Source organism: Plectropomus leopardus, chromosome 3 (assembly GCF_008729295.1).
Source record: "Plectropomus leopardus isolate mb chromosome 3, YSFRI_Pleo_2.0, whole genome shotgun sequence".
Lineage (NCBI taxonomy): Eukaryota > Metazoa > Chordata > Actinopteri > Perciformes > Serranidae > Plectropomus > Plectropomus leopardus.
The window spans coordinates 4458489-4485589 of NC_056465.1; the positions used below are offsets into that span (position 1 = coordinate 4458489).

The 27101-nt window shown below is 37.7% G+C and overlaps 1 protein-coding gene across 4 annotated transcripts; it reads left to right on the forward strand.

The window, feature by feature from the left end:
* The first annotated feature begins 1092 nt into the window (after positions 1–1092).
* On the forward strand, positions 1093–26162 carry prrx1b (paired related homeobox 1b). Of its 4 annotated transcripts, none has more exons than XM_042484187.1 (7): positions 1093–1217; positions 3137–3196; positions 5236–5471; positions 12474–12649; positions 18839–19020; positions 23379–23444; positions 25945–26162. In XM_042484187.1, the coding sequence occupies exons 2-7, from the start codon at positions 3177–3179 to the stop codon at positions 26075–26077; spliced, it is 813 nt and encodes a 270-aa protein (XP_042340121.1). In that variant the 5' UTR covers positions 1093–1217; positions 3137–3176; the 3' UTR covers positions 26078–26162. The 4 variants fall into 4 exon arrangements, with proteins under 4 accessions (XP_042340121.1, XP_042340122.1, XP_042340123.1 ...); XM_042484188.1 differs by having other exon boundaries at positions 5257–5471; XM_042484190.1 differs by having other exon boundaries at positions 1129–1217; positions 3137–3192.
* The last annotated feature ends 939 nt before the right edge of the window (positions 26163–27101 follow it).

Here is a 27101-nt window from a genome sequence, read left to right on the forward strand (position 1 = left end):
CTCGGGGCTGGCTCCAAATCACAGTCAATTCTCATAGACCCCCATGTTAACCCTGTAAAACCCTGTACCAACATCATTTTCCTTGTGCTACATTCACTGGTATTTTGCCGAGGAATGTCCTAAAAGTTGCAAGACATTAGACAATACAGAACTTATTTTGACCCTTTGAGACGTGAAAAAATTGGTTTGATGTCTTCTGAAAATATAGCCAAAAAAAGTTGAAAAAACCTAGTGATTAAAGAAAAAAAAGGAAAAAAATAATATAAAACAAACAACAACAAAAACAAGGAAATGACCTGAAAAAACATTGCTTAACATTTCTGTAAAATTTTATATCTGTAAAATAATGCAAAATATAAAATTATGATCACTACGAATATAGCATTGTATACATTTTTCCCAAGTTTCCTTAAAGATAATTTCTCAAATCGGCTCATTCATTTCCTGCAGTTTGCAGAACAGTTCTTGTCAAGTTGCTTGTTGCTTTTTTCACGTTTTCCAAAGAAAGCAAACCTATTTGAAGGTTTAAATACTTACCAGCCCAAGAAAAGAGATGCAAACTTAGTGTTTAAAGCCTGGTACAAAAAAAAAAAAAAACGGTTTCGGTCTTGATGGCTAATCTTAACATTTATGACAACTGTATGGCGAGTGGGGGTCACTAGAGTCAGATCTGGCCTGCATTTCTCCACAGCTCCAACCTCTCGTCCAAACATGGTCACTTCTTGCTCCCAAAAACTAAGATGGTGAAATGCAGTATTCGAGGCTTTAAAACAGCCATCCACAAACCAATGGGCTATGTCACAGCAGCTACATCTATTATTTATCCACTCTATGACTGGGGAGCTTGCTCTTTCTCCTTTTCTTCCTCCTTAAACTGATCTGAGAGCACCTAAACTTCCTGCTCAGATCAAACTGGAAGACAGAGATAGAAACTGAGGGAAATGCCATTAGTTTTTAGAGCTCAGTTAATGGTGTGGATGGTCCAGACTATCCTCCAGCTCTGATTGGCTGAACCTCTGGAAACTACCAGAGAATCACACACCTGTGAGCAGTCAGGTGGCTGATTAGCCTGCAGGTGTGCAGCTGCTGCCTGATGAGCAGTCAGAGCTGAGTGGGCCTGATTTGATCCAGTCCACAGTGACAGTATAGTTAGAAAAAGCAGGTTGTTTTATACATGTACAGGAGCACCGTTCCAGCTATGTCTCTGTCCACTGAATGTAAGTGCAATATTCTCTCTGCTTTTAGCTCGAGTTTGGTCACCACTAAGTCCTCAGACAGATGTCTGTCTCTGTAGCTGCTAAATGTCCCACTGTGTTCACCAGCTAGTCTCTGCTGTGTCTGTCTGCTGTTTGCTGCAGAAAAGAAATGAAAGAGTAATTAAGCCTTTTACTGAAATATAAGTCCTTGTGTATGTATAAATGCTCTGTTACATGTGAGCATTCTTTTTTTTTTTACTTAGAGGAGCAGTATGTAGGATTCATGGAGATCTACTGGAAGAATTCATAACTATGTTTTCATTAGTGCATAATCACCTAAGACATATGCTGCCTTTGCATGCTCCTCGGGAATATTACGAGTTATAAGCACATGAGCAGCCTTCCAAAATTGTAATTATGAGTGGGAAATTCGGAAATTTATGATACTAGAGGGAGTAACTATGATCGATTTGCATGATGTTACAGGGAAGCAGAAATGGCGGAAAGCATGGAAGCAGTGTCAATAATAGATGGTGAAAAAATGATATATATTTTAGTTTTTTGTTCCTTGTAGCTATCATTTACTTTTAGTAGTCGCACATTCTGCAGATGCATCTATTAGCTGTAGCAAGCAAACTTTTAACTGTACAGCATGCCAGGCGAGTACTCTTACATTGGTAATAATGTTATTTTACAACGCGAGTTGCTGACTTGACATCATAAATGCACAAACGTGGTGGCAAAAGTCAATGCTTGGTCAATGGTAAAAAACTTTTTAAAATTAATTCACGTATTAAATAGGCTCATTCATTTTTGATCACATGTTAATTGTAATATTGTATTTATGTTAACTGCTGTCCATAAAGAGTGACCTGGATAAAATATACAAATATTATATGTAAAAAATAAATAAATCAATAAACTGGGAAAAAGTATTAAACCTCTTGTTTAAACACTCTTAGCACTAAAATCAACCCATCTTGTTTGTAGCTTCCATGTTGTTCCCACTTTATGACCTCAAAACACATGAAAACAACAAAGTCGGAAGAACGACTTCCCAACTAGGAAACTCAAACCTTCTGACATCATAGTATGGGAATTGTAAGAATCGTTGTGTTTTTGTCAGCTTAGAATGAGCCCTCAGGGAGCGAGTTGTCTTCCATGAGCCTGCCATTTTGCACTGTCATGTTTCTACAGTAGCCCAGAATGGACAAACGCTGGCTATAGAGAGGGACTTTCATTTTTTTCATTGCTTCTTTCAAATGGAACTTGTGAGCTTGTGGTTATGACCATAGAAAGTTTATAAAGATGGACAACATAACAGCTCCCCAAAAATGAAGCCAAATCATCTTAATCGCCCCATGGTGCCTGGCTGCGGTATAGGTCATAAATCCCGCCCCCTTCATGTTAGTAAAATGGGACATGGCCCAAACTAAAAAGTGAAAGTACAGCCAAATATGTTTTCTAAAGAAGGGGCAGGCGGGTAATTACCCATTTGATTTACTGCATCCTCTTGCAGATTTAAGGTGTAATTATAGCGGGAACTATGACAGAAGCTGTTTTGAGTATTTTGCCAGGTGTATATGTCTGTCTGTCTGTCTCTCTGTCCATCCATTTGTCTGTCTATCTGAGGACAGATTTTGTCAGCACAATAGTTGTAGCCATGCAGCATGTGTTCACAAAACTTTACAGGAGTGTACTTGAAAAAATGAAAAAATGAAGGCTGATTTCGATGATGTATGTAGTCAAAGCAAAAGAGCCACAAGTAAAGAAAGGCCATTGCCCCCCAAATTACGCTCCTTGTCCATATTCATTTTTGAGTGAACCCATTGCAAGATGGTCTCTAATTGTTGATTTAAAAATGTAGATTAGTGCAGCTTTAAATATCATCTTTTAATGCTGTGGACATAAAAACTAAGCTCATCTTTCTTCCACTGCAGAGGCCAGAGGAGTGGTGGCACATATCTCCAAACTCTCTGCATGGCTGGATCCCACTGTAGGTAATGTCTTCTTTTGTCATTTGTGTGAGTGAGCTAACCCTGTGATTATATCTTTATCTGTGCAATAACAATACAAGGGTCTCTAACCAAGCTCATATGATATGACTTAATGTTATTCAGAGGTTTGACCCTTAGTTTATTAACAGCAGGTACAACCAACCTCCCAGACTTTTTATTAAAACAGGGGCTACGTTTAAGACAGTGAGTGTTCCTCTGCAAGCTAACACAACTATAACCCACTCCCCATGCTCATTAACCCTTTAAAACCTGGCTCAAAATCAGTTTTTCTGTGCTGCGTTCAGATGCCTTTTATAAGCATTTAAACCCCTGAAGCCTGGAAAAACAGATTTCTTTTGAAAACATGGGGGAAAACTTAAGCAGAATTTGACAAGATATGTGTCATAGATTAAAAAGAAATTAAAAGGTGACGAGAATTGACCTGCCATTATTTATATATATATATATATATATATATATATATATATATATATATATATATATATATATATATATATATATATATATATATATATGGGGGTTATCATATATATTTTAAATATCATAAATGATCACATTTTCCACCAGTTGTGATGTGTATGCAAAGTTTCATGAATTTTTAAGCATGTTTAGGCCTTAAAAAATGTAACTCCATTGTGCAAAAATAAATAAATAAATAATATTAAAAATGATTCCTTTAGTTTCGGTATGGTCCTCACACTCGGTGCTTGGGCCCTAATTATGTTGTAGGGGGTAACACTCTCTTTAAGGAAGTTGTCTTGTTTGTGTTTTTTTTTTTTTTTTTTACTTTTTGCTGCTTATACTCAGGTTATTTTTTGTAACTTTTTACTTTCTTGGTAATGTTTGGGCCCTTTTGAGTTAAACTGCTTGTCGCCTTCTTTCTGTGTTTTTTAATTTTATTTTTAAAATTTTTTTTAATCAAGCCAATTTGTAGGTTCTAAAGGGTTAAACCCCCCTTTTAAAAACAATTTAGGTTTGAACATTTGGAGACACAGACTGTCCTAAGTAGTGGTTTGCCTGCATTCAGTTGGACTTGTATATATATATTTGTGTTGTCTGCCGCTCTGACAGCTCGGCCTGCTTTGGACATATCTGTGGATAGACTGACTGGCACGGCTTATGGTTGATTTAATTGGCGGCAGACCGCAGGACAGTCAGAGTGGGTTTATCAGCACAGCAGCAGTGATAACACCAGTGTTACCCTGCGCACTCTCGCTGATCCACACACTCATTAGGCGGAGAGCTTTGCCAGCCAGGAGGAACAGAAACAGGCCGAAGCAGGGTGTTGATGGTGCTGATGGTGATGTTTCTGCAGAGGAGGAGGGAGGTTAGCTCGTGGTGGGGGCCTGTGAAACGTCAGACACAACATAAAGGCATTGCCACGTAATTACGGGGCTCTCTTTCATTTTTTGGAAAGAGAGAGAGAGAGAGCGAGAGAGAAAGAGAGAGAGAGAGAGAGAGAGAGACTATAGGGTGTATAGCCTGGAGGTGCGGCGGTAACGTCCTGCCTCCCCGCGCCTAGCTGCCGCTGAGCAAGCTTTGCGCACACACGGAGCTTTGCGCATCTGGTCGTCATCATCAGCAGCAGCTCTTCCTGCTCAGATGTGACTCAACTAGAGTGGGAAGACAACTCCTTCTTCTTCTCCTCAGAGGACTTGTGTGAAAAACGTCTTTGAGACTTTTCTCTCCGGCAGCAGGACGTGCTGATGTTTTTCTTGTTCGCCGCTGACGCGCCGCTGGATGGATTGTCTGTAGGGCGGTTTGTTGGGGAAAAAGCAGGCCAGGAGAAAAGTTTGCTGAAGTTTGTTTGAGCCCCGCGCGGCTGATCTGGATGTGAACATATCCTGCTCGGAAGAACCGAGTCTCTCTCTCTTCTCTCTCGCTGGCTGTTTTTTGGAGGCGCTGCTCGTGCGTTTTCTGCATGCACGGATCTTGTTGGCTCGCTTGTGATTCTCCTCTCTTTCTTCTTCTTACCGCTGCGTTTTTTTCCCGCTGTTCCCCACTTGCGTCATGACTTCTAGCTATGCACATGTAATGGACAGGCAAGGCTCGATATCAAACCGCCTGGAGAGTCCGATCACGTCTAACCTGGACAACCTGCAAGCCAAAAAGAACTTCTCGGTCAGCCACCTGTTGGATCTGGAGGAGGCGGGGGAAATGGTCGGCACCCAGGCGGACGAGAGCGTCGGGGAGGCGGGGAGGAGTATGCTGGAGTCCCCGGGGCTGACCAGCGGGAGCGACACGACCCAGCAGGAGAGTAAGTGAAAAGCAGATCTAACGAGAGCTCGAGAACTGGGACTAAGCACGAGAGATCAAAAACAACTTTTAAATCTTGTGACCAAAATATATATATTTATTTTTAAAAATCTCTTTTGGGTTTTTTTAAAAATTGAAAACCGCAACTTATCAGGCTCCATCCCTGGAAAGTTCTCCAAATTTCACACAAATGTAGATCTAATGAGCAACTGAAAACTCAAGTCATTTGTTTTCATTATGTTCTGGCTTGTGTCCGCGTGCAGAGCGCATGAATGGAGCTGTGCAAAAAGCGGGCGCGCATGGAAGGAATCCTTTAGTGAGTTTTGGCAATGCATCATCCCTGACGGCCTCCCCCTCAAAACGGCCATTAATTTACCATTAACACTTTGATGTCAGTGAGGTATGGTGATGTTGGTGGACATGGTCAGTGAAGTAACCTTGCGAGTCAAACTCGGGGGCAATAAATCTCTCTGTTATGACCTAAATGAAGCCACATTTTCTTGATGGCGCAAATTTTGAACTTTTTTATTTAAGAGGGAACAAATGATTAAAAATCAATAATATATTTTGAAAATTCTTAGAAAGGGAGTCACATGATGGCTGCGTCGCGAATTTAATAGTTTGATTATAAACATTGAATTTATTTACTTAATTATGATAAAAAAAACAACTTTTTTTCCAGCCTCACTCATTCCTTCGCTTGAACGTAAAATGAGGCCAGTGTAAGCCAAGTTTGGTGAGCCAAGAAGCGGATACTGCTCACTGAGCTCCCGCAGACGACCCACCCTAAAAATCTGGGCTTTTAATTCCAATTTCGTATCAAAATGTGCCGTTGTGTGAATAAAAGTTGACTAAAACTCCGATAAACCCACAAAACCCCGCTGCTTGCCCTCCCGGCGCACAATTGAGAGAGTAAATAAACGCAGCCTCCTTCCTCCTCCTCCTCTTCTCCTGCTCGCAGGGCCATTTGCAGCGGCTGACAGAAACGTTATAGGCTTTAATGAGTGTTATTGTTATTTTTTTAAAGGCTAAAAATCGTGTGAGAAATATGCGGGAGGAAGTGGCCGGGGTCACGGCGTTAATTCACGGTTATTTTCGGCCTGTCAAACACCTTCACTATATCGGAGCTTAATCATTTGTCATAATTACCGCGCGTGTCCTCGCGCCAACAATTAGGGCATCAAATAACAGCATCTCGTCGCATGCGATGCTGGTGAGAGATGACTTCAGGAGCGATCAATCAGTCGGTTTAGAAAACAAATATTGGTTCGATGAGTAAAAACATTTGCGAAGTTGAATTGCGTAAGAAAGAGTCCATAGGGTTAGAACCAGATTTACGCAATCAGAAATAATGACACATGTTGGAGCCCAATTATATAATTTTATTTTTCCCATTTATTGACATAAATGTGAATGAATTTGAATGACTTTTAATCTATTTCAACAATTGGAATTTAAATTACTAACTAGATCTCGGACGTACTACAAAGTAAAACATTTCAAAATAAAATAGTAGCATTTTAAATGGATGTGTGTTTTATGATTATAGGAACCAATAACTTCTCCTCTCGTGAATGAGCTTTGGCAGGAGGACTAATTGACTTTCACTGATAGCTGCTAATGAGATCAGTCTAATGACACGTGTTGGCCACACTCACAGCTGCACCATGATGATGATGATGGTGACGGGCATGGCTTTGATTTGCTGCTTTAAATGTCGCCCTGCAGGTTTAATTAAAAGCTTTCCGAGGCCAAACCGCCGCTCAGCCTCAGCGCCACTATTCAAAGGAAACACACTTTCCTCTTTAGGGTATTTTGGATTTTATATTTTTATCCACTTGAAACGAAAATAACAAGTCGTCACCCAAGAAGGAAATATTCTAATCTGAAACTCGTTAATTTAAAAAAAATAATAAATGTAGTAAATTTTACATTTATGCACTATATCTGTCCCAGTGAGAGCTACCGTGCCACGTTTTCACCGTGTTAAATAAGAAAAAGTATTTCAAAGTTCTAGTAAAAAACTGCGTTCATTTTTTAAAAAAAAATTATTTAATATTTTTATTTTGCCAAGTGATCTAAAAAAACACTTTACATGAATTCTGAATTCATTTTGCTTTAATCACTTTTAAAAATGCTATAAAGTAGATAAAAATCTATTATCATCATATTTCATTCCATTTTAATATTTCTTTTTCATCTCGCTGTCAGTACATACGGCGGTCATCTCATTTTGTTGTCGCACTTTTCTCCGGTTGTAACGTCATCAGGCGGGCGGACTAATGAGGTGCGTCATGATTTTCAGTCTAACCTCCAGCCTGTTAAACGGCTGTTTTCTGGGGGAAAGTATGCGCGGTCGCTGGTTAGCCATGTGCGGCTGCCATCAGCGTTTACAGGCGCACTTTACTGCGTCCGACTCCTCACAGTCCTCCACTGCGCTCCTCCATATATCCCAAAACTGCAGAGCTGCAGCTGAGTTACACCAGACTGAGATGAAACAAGATGGAAGTTTGAGGAGAGATTTTTGGTCTTAAATGTTTCCTCAAAAACCAGAAATACATTCCGAATTTCCTGACAGTAATTAATTTAAAACATTTGATCTGTAGGGCTCCGTTTAACACGTGCTTTATGTTTTTTTAGGTTCTGGTGAATTAGGCTAAGAGGGAAACAGTTTTTTTTTATAGCAAGGCAATATTCTACATGTAGCAGATTTTATAACAAGTTAATGTACTTATTAAAATATGATGACGTCCTTAGAAAAATATATTTAATGATAATAATAATAAAATACAAAGAAATGCAATGTTAAAAATGGTAACTTATCTGCGAGCAGGAGTTGTACATTTTAATCTTACATGCAAAACAAATACATCATGTATTTTAATGGTTTTAATCAAATACTTATCTGCCCCAGGGGGTCAGGGCCTCCACAGAGGGGAGGCAAGATAAAGCCGAAAGGTCACTAAAGGATTATTATTCCATTAAATTAGCTTTACAAAATTTGTTTGTTTTTTTTAAAAATTTTAATAAATTTTGTTTTCCATATCCGTGGTTTGCAGAAACAGATAATTACATTTTCTGCCAAGTTGGTTGCAGCTTTGAGGTTTGAATACATTAACAGATTTTTCAAAGCAAAAAAAGGAATAAAATAAAGATACAAAAAAAATACATTTCACTCCATTTCATCCTCTCCTGAAAACAAACACAAATGAGGAGAAAACAAAGCAAACAATCACTTTTTTTTCGTCAAGTAGTTTTATATCTTAAGCTTGCGAAAAAGTTAATTCGAGGAGAGAAAAATCACTGCTGGTCACAGAGTGATGAGCGTGTGTAGTTTTGTTTGAACAAAGTTTAAAAGATCAGAAAGATTGTGCCGCAGCTTTTTTTAATTTTAAAAGTCAATGCATCAGTAATTTATTTGTCCAATGAAATGTAAATGAGCACTTTTACCTTCGATGTTAAAGTACATTTTACTGTCAAAACTCCTGCATTAAATGTTGAGTGCAAATGACTTTTGATGGATTTATTTAAGTGATATTGGTCATTTGACTCTGGTTTTGTCCTTTAGTCTGCTGTTAACTGCTATCAGTAAGATTTACATCAGCTGTAAAAGGTAGATAAACTCTTGTTCTGCATCCCCAAAATGGTCCTGAGATAATCATGAAAGATCCAGATGAGGGACAGAGTGTGTTCAAATCCTGGCAAAAATACTCAGATGCAAAACAAAACTACCTCACTGCAGGGCACAAAGCAGGTCTGCACACTGTTAGGCTCCACATAAACTGTTTATTTCTCTTTTTCGCATCGCAGGGCAAATAAAAGTGCGGTCACAAGATTGTTATATTCATATAAAAACAAACCCAAAATAATGTTAATTTATGTCTGACTTTTCTTTTTTTTTTTTTAAACTGATTTTGCCTGTAATAATCCACAACGCAACACTGTGTGGTCAAACTGCACAAAAACTAAACTGTGTTTACACACAGACTAAAAGTTGGGGTCACATGCTTTATTTTAAAAGGCTGCTCTGTTTTAGGACAGATAAGCAGAGGGTGTATGTGTGTGTGTGTGTGTGTGTTGGGGGGGGTCTCTTATTATCTCATTAGACAACAAAACAAACAGGCTCAGCGTTGACACACTGCAGCATCTGCTCCCTGACATGACGCATGAGTGTGTGACACTGAGCGAGGTGTCTGTGTTTGTGTGTGTGTGTGTGTTTGTGTGTGTGTATGAAGTAAAAGCAGTTTTAAACTAATAGTAAAATACTAGAATACAAATTCTGCAGTCACAGTCTTAAACTCTCACAGAAATGTCTTGAACATGTGATCACTGTCTCCAGTTTGAGTCGGCTGAGGACATTTTTTGTCCTGTCAGTCTAATAAAAGCAAAACACATACTTACACTTTAGCATATTTGAATGTACTAGAAAAGTCAAAATAATCATTAAAAGAATTGGATATAAAAAACGAATATGGATATTAAAATCTGCCATTTTGGAAATTGACTTAAAACTTGTACCTCTTATTTTTTTTGGATTTCCTTTTTAGTCCAGTTCTCCGCCTTTTAGATCAAACACCGTCTGCACAGGTTGAGAAATAAAACTTTATAGATTTATATATTTTAGATGAACAAACTATCTGCTGAGGAAGACCCTAAGATGTGACTGAAATCTTGGAAAAATATGTACGTAGTTTCCAAGCTAATTTAGTCTTTTGATAATGTTTAAAGGTTCTTCTGTCATTCAGGGATCACTCAGAACACTGACATTTTCAAAATGCAGGATTTCTACCATAATAAGACAGAGCTCTCTGACAGCGATGAGGACAGATTCAAATCTTCTACTGAAATGAAATGATCAGTATCACCGTGAGAAAAAATCTGCTTACAAACTGATTATGAAGGGAAATGGTCAACAAGGAATCAACCAAGAATAACAATCACAACTGTTTTCAGCTCAAATGTAATGCAGCAGTGACGTTTTTCCAATCAACATATTGACAAAATATTCACACTAAACATCCTCACAATATCCCGTTAAAACCCATTTTATGCATTTGAATCAGATTTATGAAAAAGAAAAAATAAAACATTTATCACCATTTTTTGGGTCTTTGGGAATACAAAGTAAACAAACAGCTAGATTGCAAATAAATTTGGAGGGGTCAGATTTATTTAAGAAGGATTGTAAAGGCAAAAAAACCCCAAAAACCTTTGACTTTTCACCAGAATGTTAATGTTTGGAATGAACATCTGTTAGGTTGGTGATAACTGTTGTCAACCACCATTAACATTTAATCCAAAGAAAGTTTATCAAACCCTTAAATTAAAAAACTTCAGAAACGTAATTTCAGATTGCTGGCATCAGATAATGTACACGAATGTAAACGAATGACAGCATTTTAAAAGTTAAGTATTTTCCATTTTGCACAGATTCTGAGAATGTAATATTTTAGGGATACCAGATATTTTTAGCAGACAGCAGGCTTTTTATTAATGTAAAATATAAAATTTGAATCTGCAAAATAACTCAATATTCCAGCTGACAGATAAATGTAGTGCAGTAAAAAAACTTTCCTCTCATGAGATTGAAGTCTCCTAACATTTAACTACTGTGATGCAGCACAGAACATGAGGAAATGTACTGAGTAACTTCCCACCTCTGTGTGTGTGTGTGTGTGTGTGTGTGTGTGTGTGTGTGTGTGAGATCACAGGTTTCTGCCAGTGTAAAAGTGTTATTTTGTGGTCTTGTTGTGGAGTCTTATCAAGGCCTGCAGGAGCATTTAGACCAAACTTGTGCACATTCTGCTGGAAACAAAGGTGCTTTGGATCCTAAATGGATTATATATTTATCTTAGCCAAGAAGCGCATGCCTGTTTGTTTGCTTGTACGTGTGTCTGTTTGCTTGTTAGTTAGGCAGCAGGATGGAAGAACAAGTGGTTTGTTTTTGGTGCAGATCCAAAGCTTATTTTAAAGGAAAAAATCGTATTTTCTGACATAATGTTAGCGTCATTTCTCCATTTATAGTTTCATCTGCCAAGGTTTCAGGATAACCGCTAGGCCACAGTGACAGCTGTGTTTGTGTGCAGATACACATTAAACTTTTTTTTTTTTTTTTTTTTTTTTTACATTTTGTACTAATTCAGAGGATGATAGCGTTTGTTGGAGGTTTGTACGCTTTAGTTACAGCTGCTTTGTTATCAGATCATCAGTACTGAAAACAGTGTTCAGAATTCAGATCTTAAGTAGAAAGAGTAATGTAAACTTCCTGTAAAACAAAAGTTCTGTGTCCAAAATTTTTACACAAGTTCAAAAGTATTACCTGAAGTAACCTGTCAAAAGTGAAAGTTCTCATAAGCAGCTGTCAGCAGGTCAGCTGGCAGAGCAGGCTGGGTGAAGTTCTTAATCAAAACCTGCACAATAAATTGCTCCCAAAGTGTGCACGCATGGGAAAATAATAACAGCTGCACTCGTTGAAAGCATCCACATTAATGTATGTTATACTTATTTTAAAAAACACCACTAAAATATCAAAATTCATTGATATATTTAAGTAAATGCAGTTTTTTAATGCTAATTTGAAGAAATCAGTATCCTATTAAGCAGTTTAATCATTACACTGTTATAACAAAAAAAGGGTGCTTCGTTGTTACGATCCACCTGAAACCAACAACATAGCACGAGATATTAAAAATCTTCATTACTGTCCTTTGTTACTGGAATGATAAGTGTCACACACTTCAAAATTCAGATATTATTTTCATGTCTGAATAAGGGTTGGAGAAGCATCGCTTTTCAGAACTGCTTGCAGCAGCAGCAGTTGGTGCATAAATGCAAGGAGCTGCATTTTTTATGAAATTATAATATGGTCTGACACAGGGCTTTTTTTTCTTCACATTATTGTACCTCCTCCGGCAAAGTGTGTGTGGCTCCAAACTACAAGCACCTATGCTCCCATTAAGTTTTATAAAGGTTGCATAACATCACCTCGTTGTTCTCCCTGTAGATGAACAGATGAACACGGAGGAAAAGAAGAAGAGGAAGCAGCGCAGGAACAGGACCACCTTCAACAGCAGTCAGCTCCAGGCTCTGGAGAGAGTGTTTGAGAGGACACACTATCCCGACGCCTTCGTCAGAGAGGACCTGGCCCGCCGGGTCAACCTCACCGAGGCCAGAGTCCAGGTATGAACAAGGATGACATCAGCGCAGACCACAAAAAAAAAGAGTCTCTCTAAAACTTTGTTCAGCGATTTTTGCACTGAACATTTTTTTTTCCCCAAAGGTTTAAGTTAAAGATCTAAGACTTTTTCAAGCGCTCTATTAACATATTTCCTTCAAATATTTGTGACAAAGTTGTTCAAATGTGTTGGCAAGCACTTCTCCTTTTCCAAAATAATCCATGTCAGGTGTGACATATCAAGATGCTCATTAAACAGCATCATTACTTCACAGGTGTGTCTTGGGATGGTCCCAATAAAAGGCCGCTCTAAAATGTGCAGAGTGATCACACAACACACCCAGCTAGCAGTTTTGGGTTCTGAAAACGTTATGAGAATGGTGGAATGCAACCAGTGTTTTAGTAACATTTTCAGCAGCAAGTTTTTTTTTTTTTAGTTCCCAAAACATTCTTCTTAAAGTTAGGGTAACGTTCTCCATTAACACCAAAAAATGTTTAAAAAAATTAAATTGAAATTTTTTAAAATTGTAAACATATCACACATATTGCGTTTTCATAAAAAAAAGGTCTGTCATCTCAGTCCTCAATAACATGTTCTGAATGTTGCTCTGAAAATGCTCCTCCTTTGTTCTTTTATAAAAAGAACATTCTATGATTTGTCATCTCTCAACATCACCAAAACATCCTCAGAATGTTGCAGTTAGAACATTACATCTTAGTATTTAACTGTATAGTGACTTGAAATGATAAACATCCTTAGAACGTTCTTTGAACACTAGAATAAAATGTTTTCTTTAAGCATTGTTGCAACAGGTAGGTAACATTAGCCAGTGTTGTGGGAACGTTCCCTGCTAGCTAGGACAGTGCCACAGATGCTGACTGCAGGAATGTCCACCACAGCCATTACTGAATTATTCGTTTCACCGCCATATGCTGTCTCCAATGTCATTTCTGCGTCTTTGGCACTACATCCAACCGTCCCGATATTTTGACAAATGCTCCTCCTTCACAAAATAAAATCCTGATTCCTTTATGTCTACAGATTTGCCTCCAGCTGCAGTGATTGATCAGAGAGTTTCGATCTTTGATCAGAGAAGAAGGAGAGGTCATAAACTCATCAGATTACAAAGAATGCACAGTTATGAAGTAGGATGAGGCCTGTGGTCATTAGACTATAAACCACTTTCACTGTAGGGACACGGAAACAAACAGATCTTTATAAACAAACAGTCACACAGAAACTTGCTGCGTTATTTGGTACATCAAAAATGGTCCTTGAGGTTTTGGCCCCCCTGTGGGACCTGTTAAGGGATCCTTGTGGGCCCTCGTGACTCAGAAGAGGATTTATGAAATGATTCGTGAACAGCTTTGTTTGTTTTAACAGCAGAGCAGCAGAGAGAGAAACCGGAGTCACGAAACAGGACGTCTTCACATCATCTGTGAGCTCAGTAGATTGAGTTAATAATTCCGTAGAGGCTGCTGCTTATCAGGGCCTGTTAACGTGTGTTTAGATTTTCCATTATGAGGCCGTAAAGGATCTGATAAGAACTCATGAGCAGCGTGCAAACATCCTCTATCAGACTTCCGTGATCTCTTGAATAATTGCTGATAGTTTTGAGTCTGTGAGCAGTTTGTAAACTCCCCAAAGGGACTGGATGTGATCAGAAAAGTGGATGTAATGATGTCTAATTTCCTCGGCGGTTTACAGATCAGTGATAAGAGGCAAATGTGCAGCACATGAGGGCTGCAGCAGAACGGGAGCTGGATATGACGCAGTAATTGGCCAAATGAGTGAGATCGCTCGTCCAAATGTCGTCAATTAAAAAAGCAAGAGTATGGATTTAATATTTGAAACGCGACGAGGTTTTACTGAAATTTGTCAGTTATGTCATGAGTTCTTCATCCAAACAAATACAGTTATGCTTACCTCAGAATTTATGTATCATTATGTAACTAATCATAGTGCATTACATTAGTCTAACAAAAGAATTAGAAATGCTGCATTACACTGTATTTTCTCTTTGATATAAGAAGCAAAAGCAACTGAAAGTAGTTCCACTGAAAGAGAGCTCAGATAATCTTTGCTAAAAAATATAAACTAAAGAATGCAATATCTAAAAGTCTCAGGAGGATTGTGCTGTCGCTGCTTCACCAGCTAACTAGATGCACAAGAAGCAAAAGTCTGAATATAAAAATGATTAAGGCCGAAATACGTTTGTAAAATGAAGAATATTCTTCCAGTTCATCAGCCAGTGTTGCTGGGGTGTTTTTTTTTAAAAGAGATGCATTCCTCTCTTTCCCCAAATTTTCTGTTTTGTTAATTTTAAACCTTTGAAACTTGAGCAGATTGGTTTGATTTCTTGGCAAAATATGTTTCACAGATTGCAAGAAACTGGTTAAAAGGTGACAAATAAATCACCTAAGAGGGGAGTATTATTAGAAAAGCATCTGAAAATAGGGAGAAATGTCCAGAAAACTGTATTCATACCTATGATTATTTTATATTTAGAATTAAATTACAGGGTTAAAAAAATAGGCTAATAAAATATATAAAAGCAATATATTTATAATTTATTATTTTCAGCTAATTTTCTTTTATTTTTTTTAAATTCTGTGCTCATTTTAGGGCCATGTCTCATTAGGTTGCTCATTGCCCCTTCCGCTGTTTTTTAAAGAAAACAAGCCAATTCGCTCAAGTTTTAAACCTAAATTATAAGAAAAGAAAAGACGCTCTGTCACCCACAAATTTAAATTAATGTTTTTTTTTTAAATTTCAGTTTTATTTTTAGGGCTTTAGGCTTTTATATAGGGCTTTTGCCTTTAGAATAATGAAGCTGGGGAGAGACAGTAGAAAGGGAAATTACATGCAGAGAGGGACACAGGAATTTTTCCTGGGCCACTGCAAAGGCCTCAGACTATACTGGACACACCAGTTGCCATTGAATCAAGACCTTGAAAAAAAAAAACATGTCAGTGTATTCTTCTAGCTCTGAGCTGTGTAAGCACAACATCCCTGCACATTAAACTCTACCATAGGCTTATATTTTGATTGGGATGCGGGGGACACATCCCCCTCAATATTTAGAACATGTGCACTGACCCAAATAAAAACACTAAAGTACCAGATGAATCTCATTTTAATGAAAAGAGACATTTTCAGCATAAATTGATGCAAGAATGGCACAAATTGCTGCAGAAAAATTCACAAGAATGCAGAAAATTAGGTCTTTGATGCTCAAAATTTCCTGGCACAGGACCCCCTAAAGTCCCCTTTTCATATGTGTCCCCCACCCCAATGCTAAAACAAAACCTACACCCCTGAGCTCTACTCTTACTACCTATATGTGGCCTGACAGACAAAACCCAGGGCAAAAAGTCCACCTTACTTGCTGTTGCTCATGAAGCTGTGAGTGTGTGCATCTGCATTTATGTAATGTAGAATTTCTTTTTGGATAACAGCTGCTAGAGAGAGGACACTATTTACAAAAATTTTACCAAATCACTGAAATTTCAACTGAAAACTGAAAGTTGTGGGAACAAACAATGATTCTGTTTGGTGAGGTGGACATGCTGCTTCTGCATACCCCCTGGAAGTACGCTGTTGGTTGCACTGGATGGTCTGAACTTAAGAAAGGTCCATACAACTCTTCTTTTAAATTCATCCAAGCCTTACGCATTTGTTTGATGATATTTGTCTAATTATATACATATAAATCAAGAAAGTATGCATTAACTGCAGATTGATTTGCATCTGTAATGCTTTTTGTGTGTGTCTTCTGAGCACAACAGAGAGAGTCAGAATTCTGTGGGCAGAGAGAGAGGGAAAGAGGAAATAGTGATGTTGGAGAGAGAGAGAGGCAGCACATCTGTGAATAATGTGTAGCAGAGAGCAATGCAGAAATCCTTTGATAAAAGAGACTTTGGGCTCATTCCTGAGGCTGTGCGTCAGCGGACAGCGAGCCCCTGCGAGCGCCCACAGCATCTAATAATGGATTTGATTTCACAGCGAGGAACAACATTAGCACCCCCCAAGTCCCATCCCAATCATCATCTGGTTGGGAGGGGGGGGGGGGGGGGGGGGTGATGAGGGGTAGATGGTGAATTGGAGATGAAGTGTGTGTGTGTATGTGTGTGTGTTGAAGTATGTGAGGGATGCAAACATAACAAAAGTTTAAATTCAAGATGAAATGCCAAAATATATTTAAAACCATTTTAGGTCACATTCCTGGTCATGTTGTACACCTATTTAAGGCTTTGAAACCTGAGCAAATTGTTTTGATTTCTTTCAAAAACATAGGAGGATGGCAACAACATTGCCCAAAAGGTAGCAAAAAAATAGTAAAAACGTTACAAGAAAATAACCTAAACATATATATATATATATATATACATATGTAAACACATACAATGGGCGTCGTCAGTCTATGTCCAAACAAATCTACCTACGGGTACAAATAAAGTCACCTGACCTCACTGTCCTGTCCACATTAGGGGTTAATTAATACTCCCTTTATGTACAAAAATAGATAAGTCTGTTTCAAACGTAAACCTCACGGTCCTCATACTTCTGTGCGTCCTTTATGTTGGCATTAATGCAGAGAATAAGTGGCACATCTGTTCTGCAGTTTTTAAAGGTCTTTGGGTAGGTTTCCATTAACCTCCAAACTGTGCAAATTGAAATTGTGAATATAAAATACACCAAATGGAAAAACGTCAATTTTTAAAAAAAACTCCCATATATTGCAAAAAAGTTTTAAGGCTTGCATAAGGTGGTATTTCAGGTGATTCCAAAAAGTCATATTTGCAAACCTGGAATAGAAAGACTTTTTAGGCTTTTTTAGGTCACAAGGTGCTATGGCTTTGTGCTTGTTAGTAGGAACTGGCTCCCTCATGATGCAGCAGCAGCTACAAGAGGCGTTATTGCATCACATAACTCTTCAAAAGTTGATCAGATCATCTGAAAGTTTTATATTCACAATTCCTCTGTGAAATCGTGGACTGTCACCTCTCTGAAATCCCTTACATGTGGCCACTCCTACATATAAGGGGCTTGCATTTCTATTATCGCTCACATAAAACTTGGATTGGAAATAATGACAGCTAGAGCGGTGGCTGCAATAGAAATAAAGCTGCTAATGTTTCAAACATCCATCACCATGTAACTGCGAAAGGTGAAGTCACGTAACATCACTCAATGGAAATGCAGTCATCTTGTGTTTACCGACATTTCGAATATATTACTCAAGTTTTGCGCAAATATGTAATGGAAACCCACCTTTTGTTGTCTCTTGCTTCTCTACAATGCCCCCATGGTCTCTGGTGGTACTTCTCTGTTTTGTAGTCATCTGTAAGCTTTCAGAACACGTAATGGACAAAATGTGTCATATATACGTGTCTAACATTGGGACCTCACTTTAATGACATGCCAACTTTTCACATTCAGTTCTGTCAGTGTATCCAGTATTCCAGTTTAACCGGAAATGTGTCACAATACTGAATCTAGATACTCTACAAAAGGTGTCTGAACTTTGAGTTCAAACAAACATCAAAAAAAGGGACAATTTTAGATGTAATCGATTTGTTCTCAGATGATTTTAGAAATGTTTTGATATTTTCATGGTGTCTGTTTTTTTATTTGACTTCACATAGAGTAGAGAAACATGTAATGAAGGTCAGGAACTGTGACACAATGAGTGTTTACATGGGCATTATGATCGTTTTTGGAGTACTGTTCATGTGTTTGAGCATGAAAACAGCATATTCTGTTTATGAGAAACCTGAATGCTAGCTGCAGGCCTCTGAAAGAAACTAGGGTATATATGTGAAATGTCAATAACCAGATTTGTCTGAGCTCATGTGAACATCATATCCTGAATATGATCATAATGTGATGACATGTTCCAAAGTTCCAAAAGCACTATTTGGTAAAGCTTTGAGATTATTTTTTGTCACAATTTGTCAGAGCTGACAAAAGCAACATCGTGCTTCACTTTGGTTTTTTAACCCTTTGATACCTGGACCAACATCAATTTTCTTGAGCAAGTTAATTGTTTATTGCTGGTACATCCAATGGAAACTGTTCACTTGTGATGACACTGGGCTGGTTTTTCTGTGGCTGCACCACTCCACACAAATGGAAATAAATATCTCGTAATTTAAATTGCTCATCATGTTTTTTCCCTCTTTGTTTGCAGGTTTGGTTTCAGAACAGGAGAGCTAAGTTCCGCAGAAATGAGCGCGCCATGCTGGCCAGCAAAAACGCCTCGCTCCTAAAATCTTACTCGGGAGATGTGACGGCAGTGGAGCAGCCAATCGTACCACGTCCTGCACCACGCCCCAACGACTATCTGTCCTGGGGTAGCGCTGCCCCATACAGGTAGAGTCCACTCTGTTCTCTCAGCAGACATCACCAACAATCTGACATTCACATCACAGCACACACTGTTTACACTCTGCACTGCTTCTGGACTAACACTGTCTGCAGCACAGAGTAAAAGAACTACTTAACTACAGGCAGTAAAACCAGGACGAAGAGAGTCCTGCTGTCAGAAAGTAAAAGTAAAATGAGCGTACACAGTAAAATTTATCTAGGATCAACGATTAACTGGAGCATAAATTGCTCGATTTCTTTCAAAAACATGAGAAGAAGGTAATGAGCAACAAAAAAAGAAATGGCCCAAAAATTAGCAAGAAATTAGTCAAATGTACAAGAAAGTAACTTGAAAATTACTGAAAATAAATAAATAAATAAGAGAGTTAAAGGTCAAACAAGGAAATGATTTGGAAAAACTGGTTTTAAATGTATATTAATTTTAAAACCATATGTTTTAATGATATTTATACATATAGGTTGTCCATAGCAAAACAAAAAAAAAAATCTAAATCTACAAACTTCTTGTAACATTTGTTGTTGCTCACTGCATTTTCCCATGTTTTGGAGAGAAATTGCAGCATTTTCTCTGAATTCCAAGGTTTAAATATTTATGAAAGGCACCAGAAAGCCGCAGGAAAGTGATGTTACTCCAGGTTTCAAAGGGTTAGAGTAAAGTCATTGTGAAGAAGTCTTGGGCGAAAAACCTCATATCTCCAGATTTGGGTTTGGCATGCTTTTACTTGATGTGAAGAGAGAGGAAAGGAAAGAAGAAAAGGAAACAGGAAAGAATATTGGGAACAGAACGGAACGGAATGAAGGGAAGAGGAAAGAAAAGTAGTAAAGCAACAAAGGAGAGTAAGACGGAGCAGAGCAAGAAAATAATGAGAAGAAAAAAGGACAGGAAGGAAAGAAGAAAGGGAAAAAGTAAAAATGAAGGATTTATAAAAAGAGGACAGAGAGAGACAAATAAGAAATGACAGAAAGAAGAAATGAAACAATTGAAATAAGTAGGTTAAAGAAAAAAGGAAGAAGAAAGGACAGAAGGAAAGACATAAGAACAAACACACAGAAGTAAGGTAGAAAGACAAAGACAGCAGTGAAGTAAAAACTACAAAGTCTCCCAAAATTTTAAGTAATGTACTGCAGTGCTCCAAACCCTACCTTAGTACTGACTTACTTCTCTGGTTTGTGCTGCAGAGCTTCAGTTCACACAAGTGTCTCCAGATGAAAAAGCACAAGCTGATACCACAATAACCACATGTTAACACCACCGTAACATACACACACACACACACACACACACACACACACACACACACACTGACCCTGCCTTCTGTTATTGTTTCATTTCCTCCTCCTCCTCTACCTGCACATACTCTTCATAGTTCCTCTGACCGTCTTGATCTCTTCTGATCCACCTGGACTCAAACTGACGGGCTACAGGTCAGCACTCCGCTTGGTATCTGTTGTTAGAAGCGTGGTGTTATTCTAGATTTTTCTTCTTGTCATCATATCGTATATGTAGACTCAAGTCCATCAAAATTACCCGCCCTGTTTTCCAAAAATAGCTTTTCACTAGTTTTTAAACAAACTGGAGGAAATAATATATTTGTTGGGGACTACTTTCAGTGGCAGATTATTCCACATTTGGTGCTCTAGTGAGCATTTGGATAGTGTATGTGGGATTGAGTCAAAATAAACTACAGTGTGTGTCTCCATGGTAATGAAGGAACATGTCACCCAGTGCAACAGTGTGACTCACTGGTGTGTTTTTTTTTTCTATGACAATGGAGCTCTATGACACAGAGGAGGAAGATATATCAGGCTTTATTACACACATTATTTTATGATTTTTAATAGGAAGAGTTAATTTGAGGAAAAATATAAAGTAACTTCATACTTGTGTATCATACATTCATCGTAAGATAACTAGACCTGCTGTCTGGTAAACTTTTTATACCGTCTGTAAAACAGAGTTTTGTTGCAGCGTGATGACATGGTGACTTTCAGATTTGCAGCTGTGAGCACCTGTTTCTACTATTCTTTTTGCCTAATGTTAACAACCATAACAATCATGTGAACATCAAACACCCTATCATGCCTATCATGTTCCCATGAGCGAATATTCTAAAAAAAACACATTTTTTTAAATTGCTCAGTGGATGCAAATGTATTGTATTATTTTAATTTTGATAATTCTTTCAAGGAACAGCTTGTTAACTGTTGCACTTAAGTAAAAATGAAAGTTTAACTTTTAATTTCATGATATTACAATATTTTGTGGTTGCTTTGGCCAAACTTTTACAACAACAAAACTCTGAGTGCCAAACTGTCATGTTAAATTCACTGTTTAAGCACAAACTGCTGTGCTGCTGACTTACACAGTGCAGAACACTAAATTACACGCGCAGTCCTCAGTGTAAAGCGCACTTTACTGTTTTATACTTTCCAGCTTTGTAGTATTACAGTGTTGTCTTTACAATTTGATGAATATGTAAACTTAAAAGTGATTAAAATATTAAACAACAAAAAGACAGATTTACTGTCTTGTAAAGTCATGCTTGAGACCACATTATGTATGTATTATATTACATATTCAATATATAAGATGCATGTTTCTCACAAAATGCAAAAATGAATAAAGAATATTGGCAGTGTTGTGATGATTTAATGCAAAATCCTTTACCTGTTTTGATACAGTTGTTTTACTGTAATTTTTCATTGTATATCAGATGATAGGTCTCTAAATTAGGAAAATCGTATTTATGGTCAGCGTCTGGTGAACACACTCACACGAGTGAGTGCTGTTCATGACGTGTTGAGCACTAAGCTCAACTGATTTTTGGTAATTTCTTCAATATAGGTTTTACATTGACACTCTGTTGTGGACATTTGAGCCAAAGTAATCATAAAATAAAGTAGTCATAATGTATGGCTGCCTAATCAGAAGAAAACAAAATATTAGTATCAGGTAATAATATGAAATTTTTTTTTGTTTTGACAAGAATTTGTTCATGTTTTAACAAAAATATGTTCATGTCATAACAAAATATTTTGTCATACAGACTTATCACCTTATGCCAAAAGATACCGTTTATCTTGTTGTAAAGTCAAAATGTGCTAATTTAGTGCTACAACATAACCTATTACACTTAACTTCTCTTACTGTTTTAATGAGAAGCTCATGTTTCTTTGAAACCACCTGAGAACATTAGCTTTATTTCTTTCAAAAACATGGGAAGAAGGCACTGAGCAACAAAGAAGAAATTACCCCAAAATTTCAAAGAAATAAGTTGAAAAAAGGGAAATTACCTTACTATTAGTAAAAATAAACAAATGAGTAATTTTAAAAAAAGAAAAAAGGAAACCGCCTGGAAAAAGTGCTTTAAAATTATAATTATTCTGTCACATATTTTTAAATATATAATCATGATACTTAACTGTATAGATTTTTCCCTAGCTTTTTTTCTCTTTTCCCTAGACATTTTCCCATAGCTTATTTGAAATAATTTTCTAAATCTACTAATTTCTTGCAATTTGTGGAGCATTTCTTACTAAGTTGCTCATTGACTTTTTCCCCATGTTTTTTAAAGAAAACACACCAATTAGCTGAGGCCTCAGACATTTAAAAATTTGTGAAAGGCGACTAAAAGCAGCAAAGGAAAAGTGATGAGGCTCCAGGTTTCAGAGGGTTAACTGAGGAGACAGTTTGTATGATGTTATAACGTGAAGAAAAAAAAACTCTTAAAACATGACATAACATTTTGCTGTCTCTTTGTTTTATTCATCAGACAAGTCGTGGATACTCTCTGACTTTCCCTTTTCTGTCTCTACTCTGCTGTGTCCTCACGCCTCTGTCTTCCCTACAGCCTTCTCTCTACACCACATATATAACAGCTCTGTATGCACATATCTCCAAACTAATCGTGTTGAATAAAAATACCCTTTTCCTCGCCCTCAGTCCCATCGCTCCCCTCTGTCAGCATGAGCAGGGCGGGACCAGATCCTGTGACCCTCCTGACGAGGTGATAATGTGAAAACAAACCGTATTAAATCCACTGTTGACCCCTGCGACCCCTCTGTGCTACACTACACCAGATAATGAACGCTACACAGAGAGACAGAGCTCTACTGGGCAACATTTTTTGTGACTCTGGTTACATTGGTCGTGATTTACAGTAATCCTCCGTTATGAAACTCGGTGTAAAATGTCAAAACCCTGCGGCCGCGGCCCAAACTCACTGAGAGCTTTTTGGCCGGACGCAGAGCAGCGAGGGGGAAAAGCTTTTTGTGAAGCAGGAATAATGCTATGTGGAACACACTAATGTGGTGCTAACACTTGACTGTATATTATCCTAAAGCTGGTATCCGATGCCGGAGGGGGGGCCAGTGCGAGTGCCACAGAAAATGCTGCCCTCAGAGAACAAGTACGCTTTCACTTTACTCCATTCACTTCCTTTTGTGTTAAGGAAAACTGGCTGTGTTCTCCTTTAAGGAAGAACACTGCTGTTTTTCACATTTTAGTACATTTATTGTTTTCAGAGCTGTTTTCTGATTGTAATTCTTCAATCATACTCTGCCTTTTGAATGTTTTTGTGTTGATATTACACTTTTACTTAAATACAATGAGGTTTTCTTTTTGTTGTCGTGAGAGGATTATACCAGCGTTTTGCACATTTTAGACATTTTAGACCAACACATTAATTTAGTTCCCCTCATCTGGCAGCCTTTGGTTTCTATACAGTAAAAAAAATAAAATCTTCAAACACACTTCAGATGGATAATCTATCAGTGAGCATCATGTCTGCTTTACTGTGTGTTTAATGCAGAGCAGACTTAAAATTCATCTGTACTCACAGATAGAACTGTTAATCCAAGTGTTTTGTATAAAATAAATAAAATAAAAAACAAACAATAGCAGAATGGGGTAAAAACAATTGTAAGAAAAAACTGTAAAATTTTGAAATTGATCACAAAAGATGAAATGAAATACCAGCACAATGCTATGTGGTCCTTAATTCTTCTCATTTGACATGCTAACAATGTCCATTGAGAAATTTAAAAAGGATTGGAAATGAAAAACAGTTATTCAAAGATAAATTTTGTGTTTGTTTTATTGTGTAGATAATTGTTACTCAGCTCTTGCCAATAATTTAGGAATGTGCGTGTGCTTCACGATCATTGGGATTAACTTAGAAAGCATGAATAAAGAAAAAACGAGTGAGATTGAGTGAGATTTTTTTGGGTAGAATCTGAAAAGCCCCAAAATATTCAGTCTGATGTGCAGGCAGGAGGACATGAAAAGCAGACAAGATGATCACCAAAATAAAACACATTTTAGCCTCTTTAAATTTATTACTGGCATGAACTGAAAACAAAAGCTGCACAAATTTATGACACTTTGGTTAAAACAAAAACAAACAAGTCAATATATCAAGCAGAGAGGGACACCACTGTTTTGTTAAAAAAAAAAAAAACAACAAAAGACAAAGAGGTAGATCTGTCCTCAGTTCTAGTGAGTAAAACATAGGGAAAATAAGGAAGAAAAGAAAAGAAATTAGACAAGAATAAAATAATTATTTATCCTGAAAAGAAGAAATTTACAATTTGAGGATCTACAATTGTTTATTTGCGATTTTTCATGTTGTTTCTTTTACATGAGTAATGTGAGGCTTCAATATTAAAACTCAGAGCTTGGCGCATTATTTCAGCCAATAAATCTACCTAAGAGACAGAGAGAAACCTAACAATGGCAGATGATCAATTTCTTGTCCATCCTGGTCCCATCTTAGAACATCTTTTTCTCACTGACAGATTTGACGTGGATTTGTCCTCTAAAAGCAGATCCAATTGGGAAAATAGAGTAAAAGCTTTGACACCTCCCTCTATAAAAAGGTTATGGTTGGACAAAGCCAAGCCATGTTCATAAAAGTGCCGTTTTTAATCCAAATAACAAAAACGACAATGTGGTGATGATATGCACTCATTAAATGTGGTATGGGAGGAGAAATATACTCTTTGTGTCTGACTTTAGAGATAAATAGATTAACTGCTGAGGTAACATGATAAGCTACCCAAATCTTTTGATGATTAATAATTATACTAATTAACTTTATTTATATAGCACTTTTCTTGGGTGGAAAATGCCTTTCAGAAAAGCAACAGATAAAAACAAGGCAGCAATAAAACAATAAACAATAAAATCAAATGCAAACAACACAGTGATCATATATCAATACTGGGGAATAAAGAAAAAGTATGAAAAGTAGCGTACAATGGCCGTAGAGGGATGATAAAACCTAGCAACAGCAACATATTAAATTTTCATGATTGCTTTTGCATAAAAGAAAGTCTTAAGGGGAACAACAAGCAGAGCTGCATCCGCTGATCTGAGGCAATGCCCAGGCACATAGAGGGTCAAAAAATCCTTGATGTGATTTGGAGAAAGATCATGTAATGCTTAAAAAGTAATCATCAGATTTTTTAGTGCCTGTTAAAATTTGGGCAGCAATGTTATGCACCAGTTGAAATTTGAACACATTACTCTTATGCTTGCAAATTTACAAAAACATGCAAAATTAAGACTTAATTGGAATAGAGAAGCTCCAAATTGAGTCTGTAGGTTGACACTGTAAAAAGTTTAAAGCTGCATTGTTAAAACCAAGCTAATCAAAAATCCTGACATGCTCTGAGAAATGGTAATGTGATGTGATGTGCAGTCAGGTTAAAATGTGCAAAAACATTGGTTAAGTTCCTGTGGGGGTTTTTTAGTCGTGAGTGTTTTAACGTCAGATTTCAATTTAATCAAATCAGTGATACCTGTTTTTTGTTCCTTTTCATATTTCCACAGCTGTGGCTCACGCTGAGCCTCAGCTCGCTGTTAGCCGCAGATGATGTAACCTTTTTTCCCCTCCTCTTGTCTCTCAGCGCCATGGCCACCTACCCGCCCACCTGCTCCAACACCAACACGTCCCAGGGAATGAACATGGCCAACAGCATCGCCAACCTGCGGCTCAAAGCCAAGGAGTACAGCTTGAACCAGGTGCCCACGGTCAACTGAGAGGAGGAGAGGCCAGGGGCCCGTGCAGAGACGGGAGGGGAACCTCTCTGCAGCCGGACCCCCGCGGTCGGACACCGTCTCTGGGCTGAGCATCATCTTACACATCCTGGATCATGAAGCCTCCTGTCCTTTGTGGAGCAGTCTCGATGATCACATAATATGCAAAGTGTTGGACACCGAGTGATGGCAGGATTTTCCCTAAGTCGCCTCTTTTTATTCTCCTGAGCATCACCGAACTCTCGTTTGTACAAAAAGACAGCTAGACTGGATGCTGTAGCCGAATATCTGCGTAGTTTTACATTTGTGATTGTGACTGAAACGGAGGGCGAGTTTTTTCAAACAGCATTTTGTTTTCAATCAGAGAACTTGTTCTCGACGGAGACTTGCGTACGGACTACGTGGAATTGTCCCTTTGGCTGTGGTGTTGGATTAAATGACACACCAAATTTGGGATCAACGCTTTTTTTCCCTTTTAAAATCAACAACAAACCAACAAGGACTTCCTCTGACATTTATGCAATTTTTTAAAAAGATAATTTTTCCACATTTCTTTCCATGTTATACCACTGACGAGCAAACATTTTCATCGCATTTTGATTTTCATGTAATAGTCCAATATAAAGGAGAGGCTAATGTATTTCTGAATCCAAAACCAGTAGATTCTCTTAATTTCCTATAATATCCTTTATTTGTAACAGAAAAAACTTGTATATTAATAAAAATGCATTTCAAGCAATGCAATGGCACAGTGTCCAATTCAACAGAACCTACAAAGGAGGGAAAAAATACCAACTTTCCACTTTTTGGAGTGAAAAAAAAGATTGCCACAATGCAGACAGACTTAAATCATGCTTCAGAAACTATAAGAAATAAGTATATTTATAGCTGGAAAGCAAAATGATTTTGGACCTTGTGCGTGCCCCATAAAAGAGAGATTTACAACTCGAGAACAGATTCTCCTTCACAAAAACCTCAAGCTGTTCCTGCTTTGTGTGTTTTCTTTTTTCCTGATTACCGCAACCTG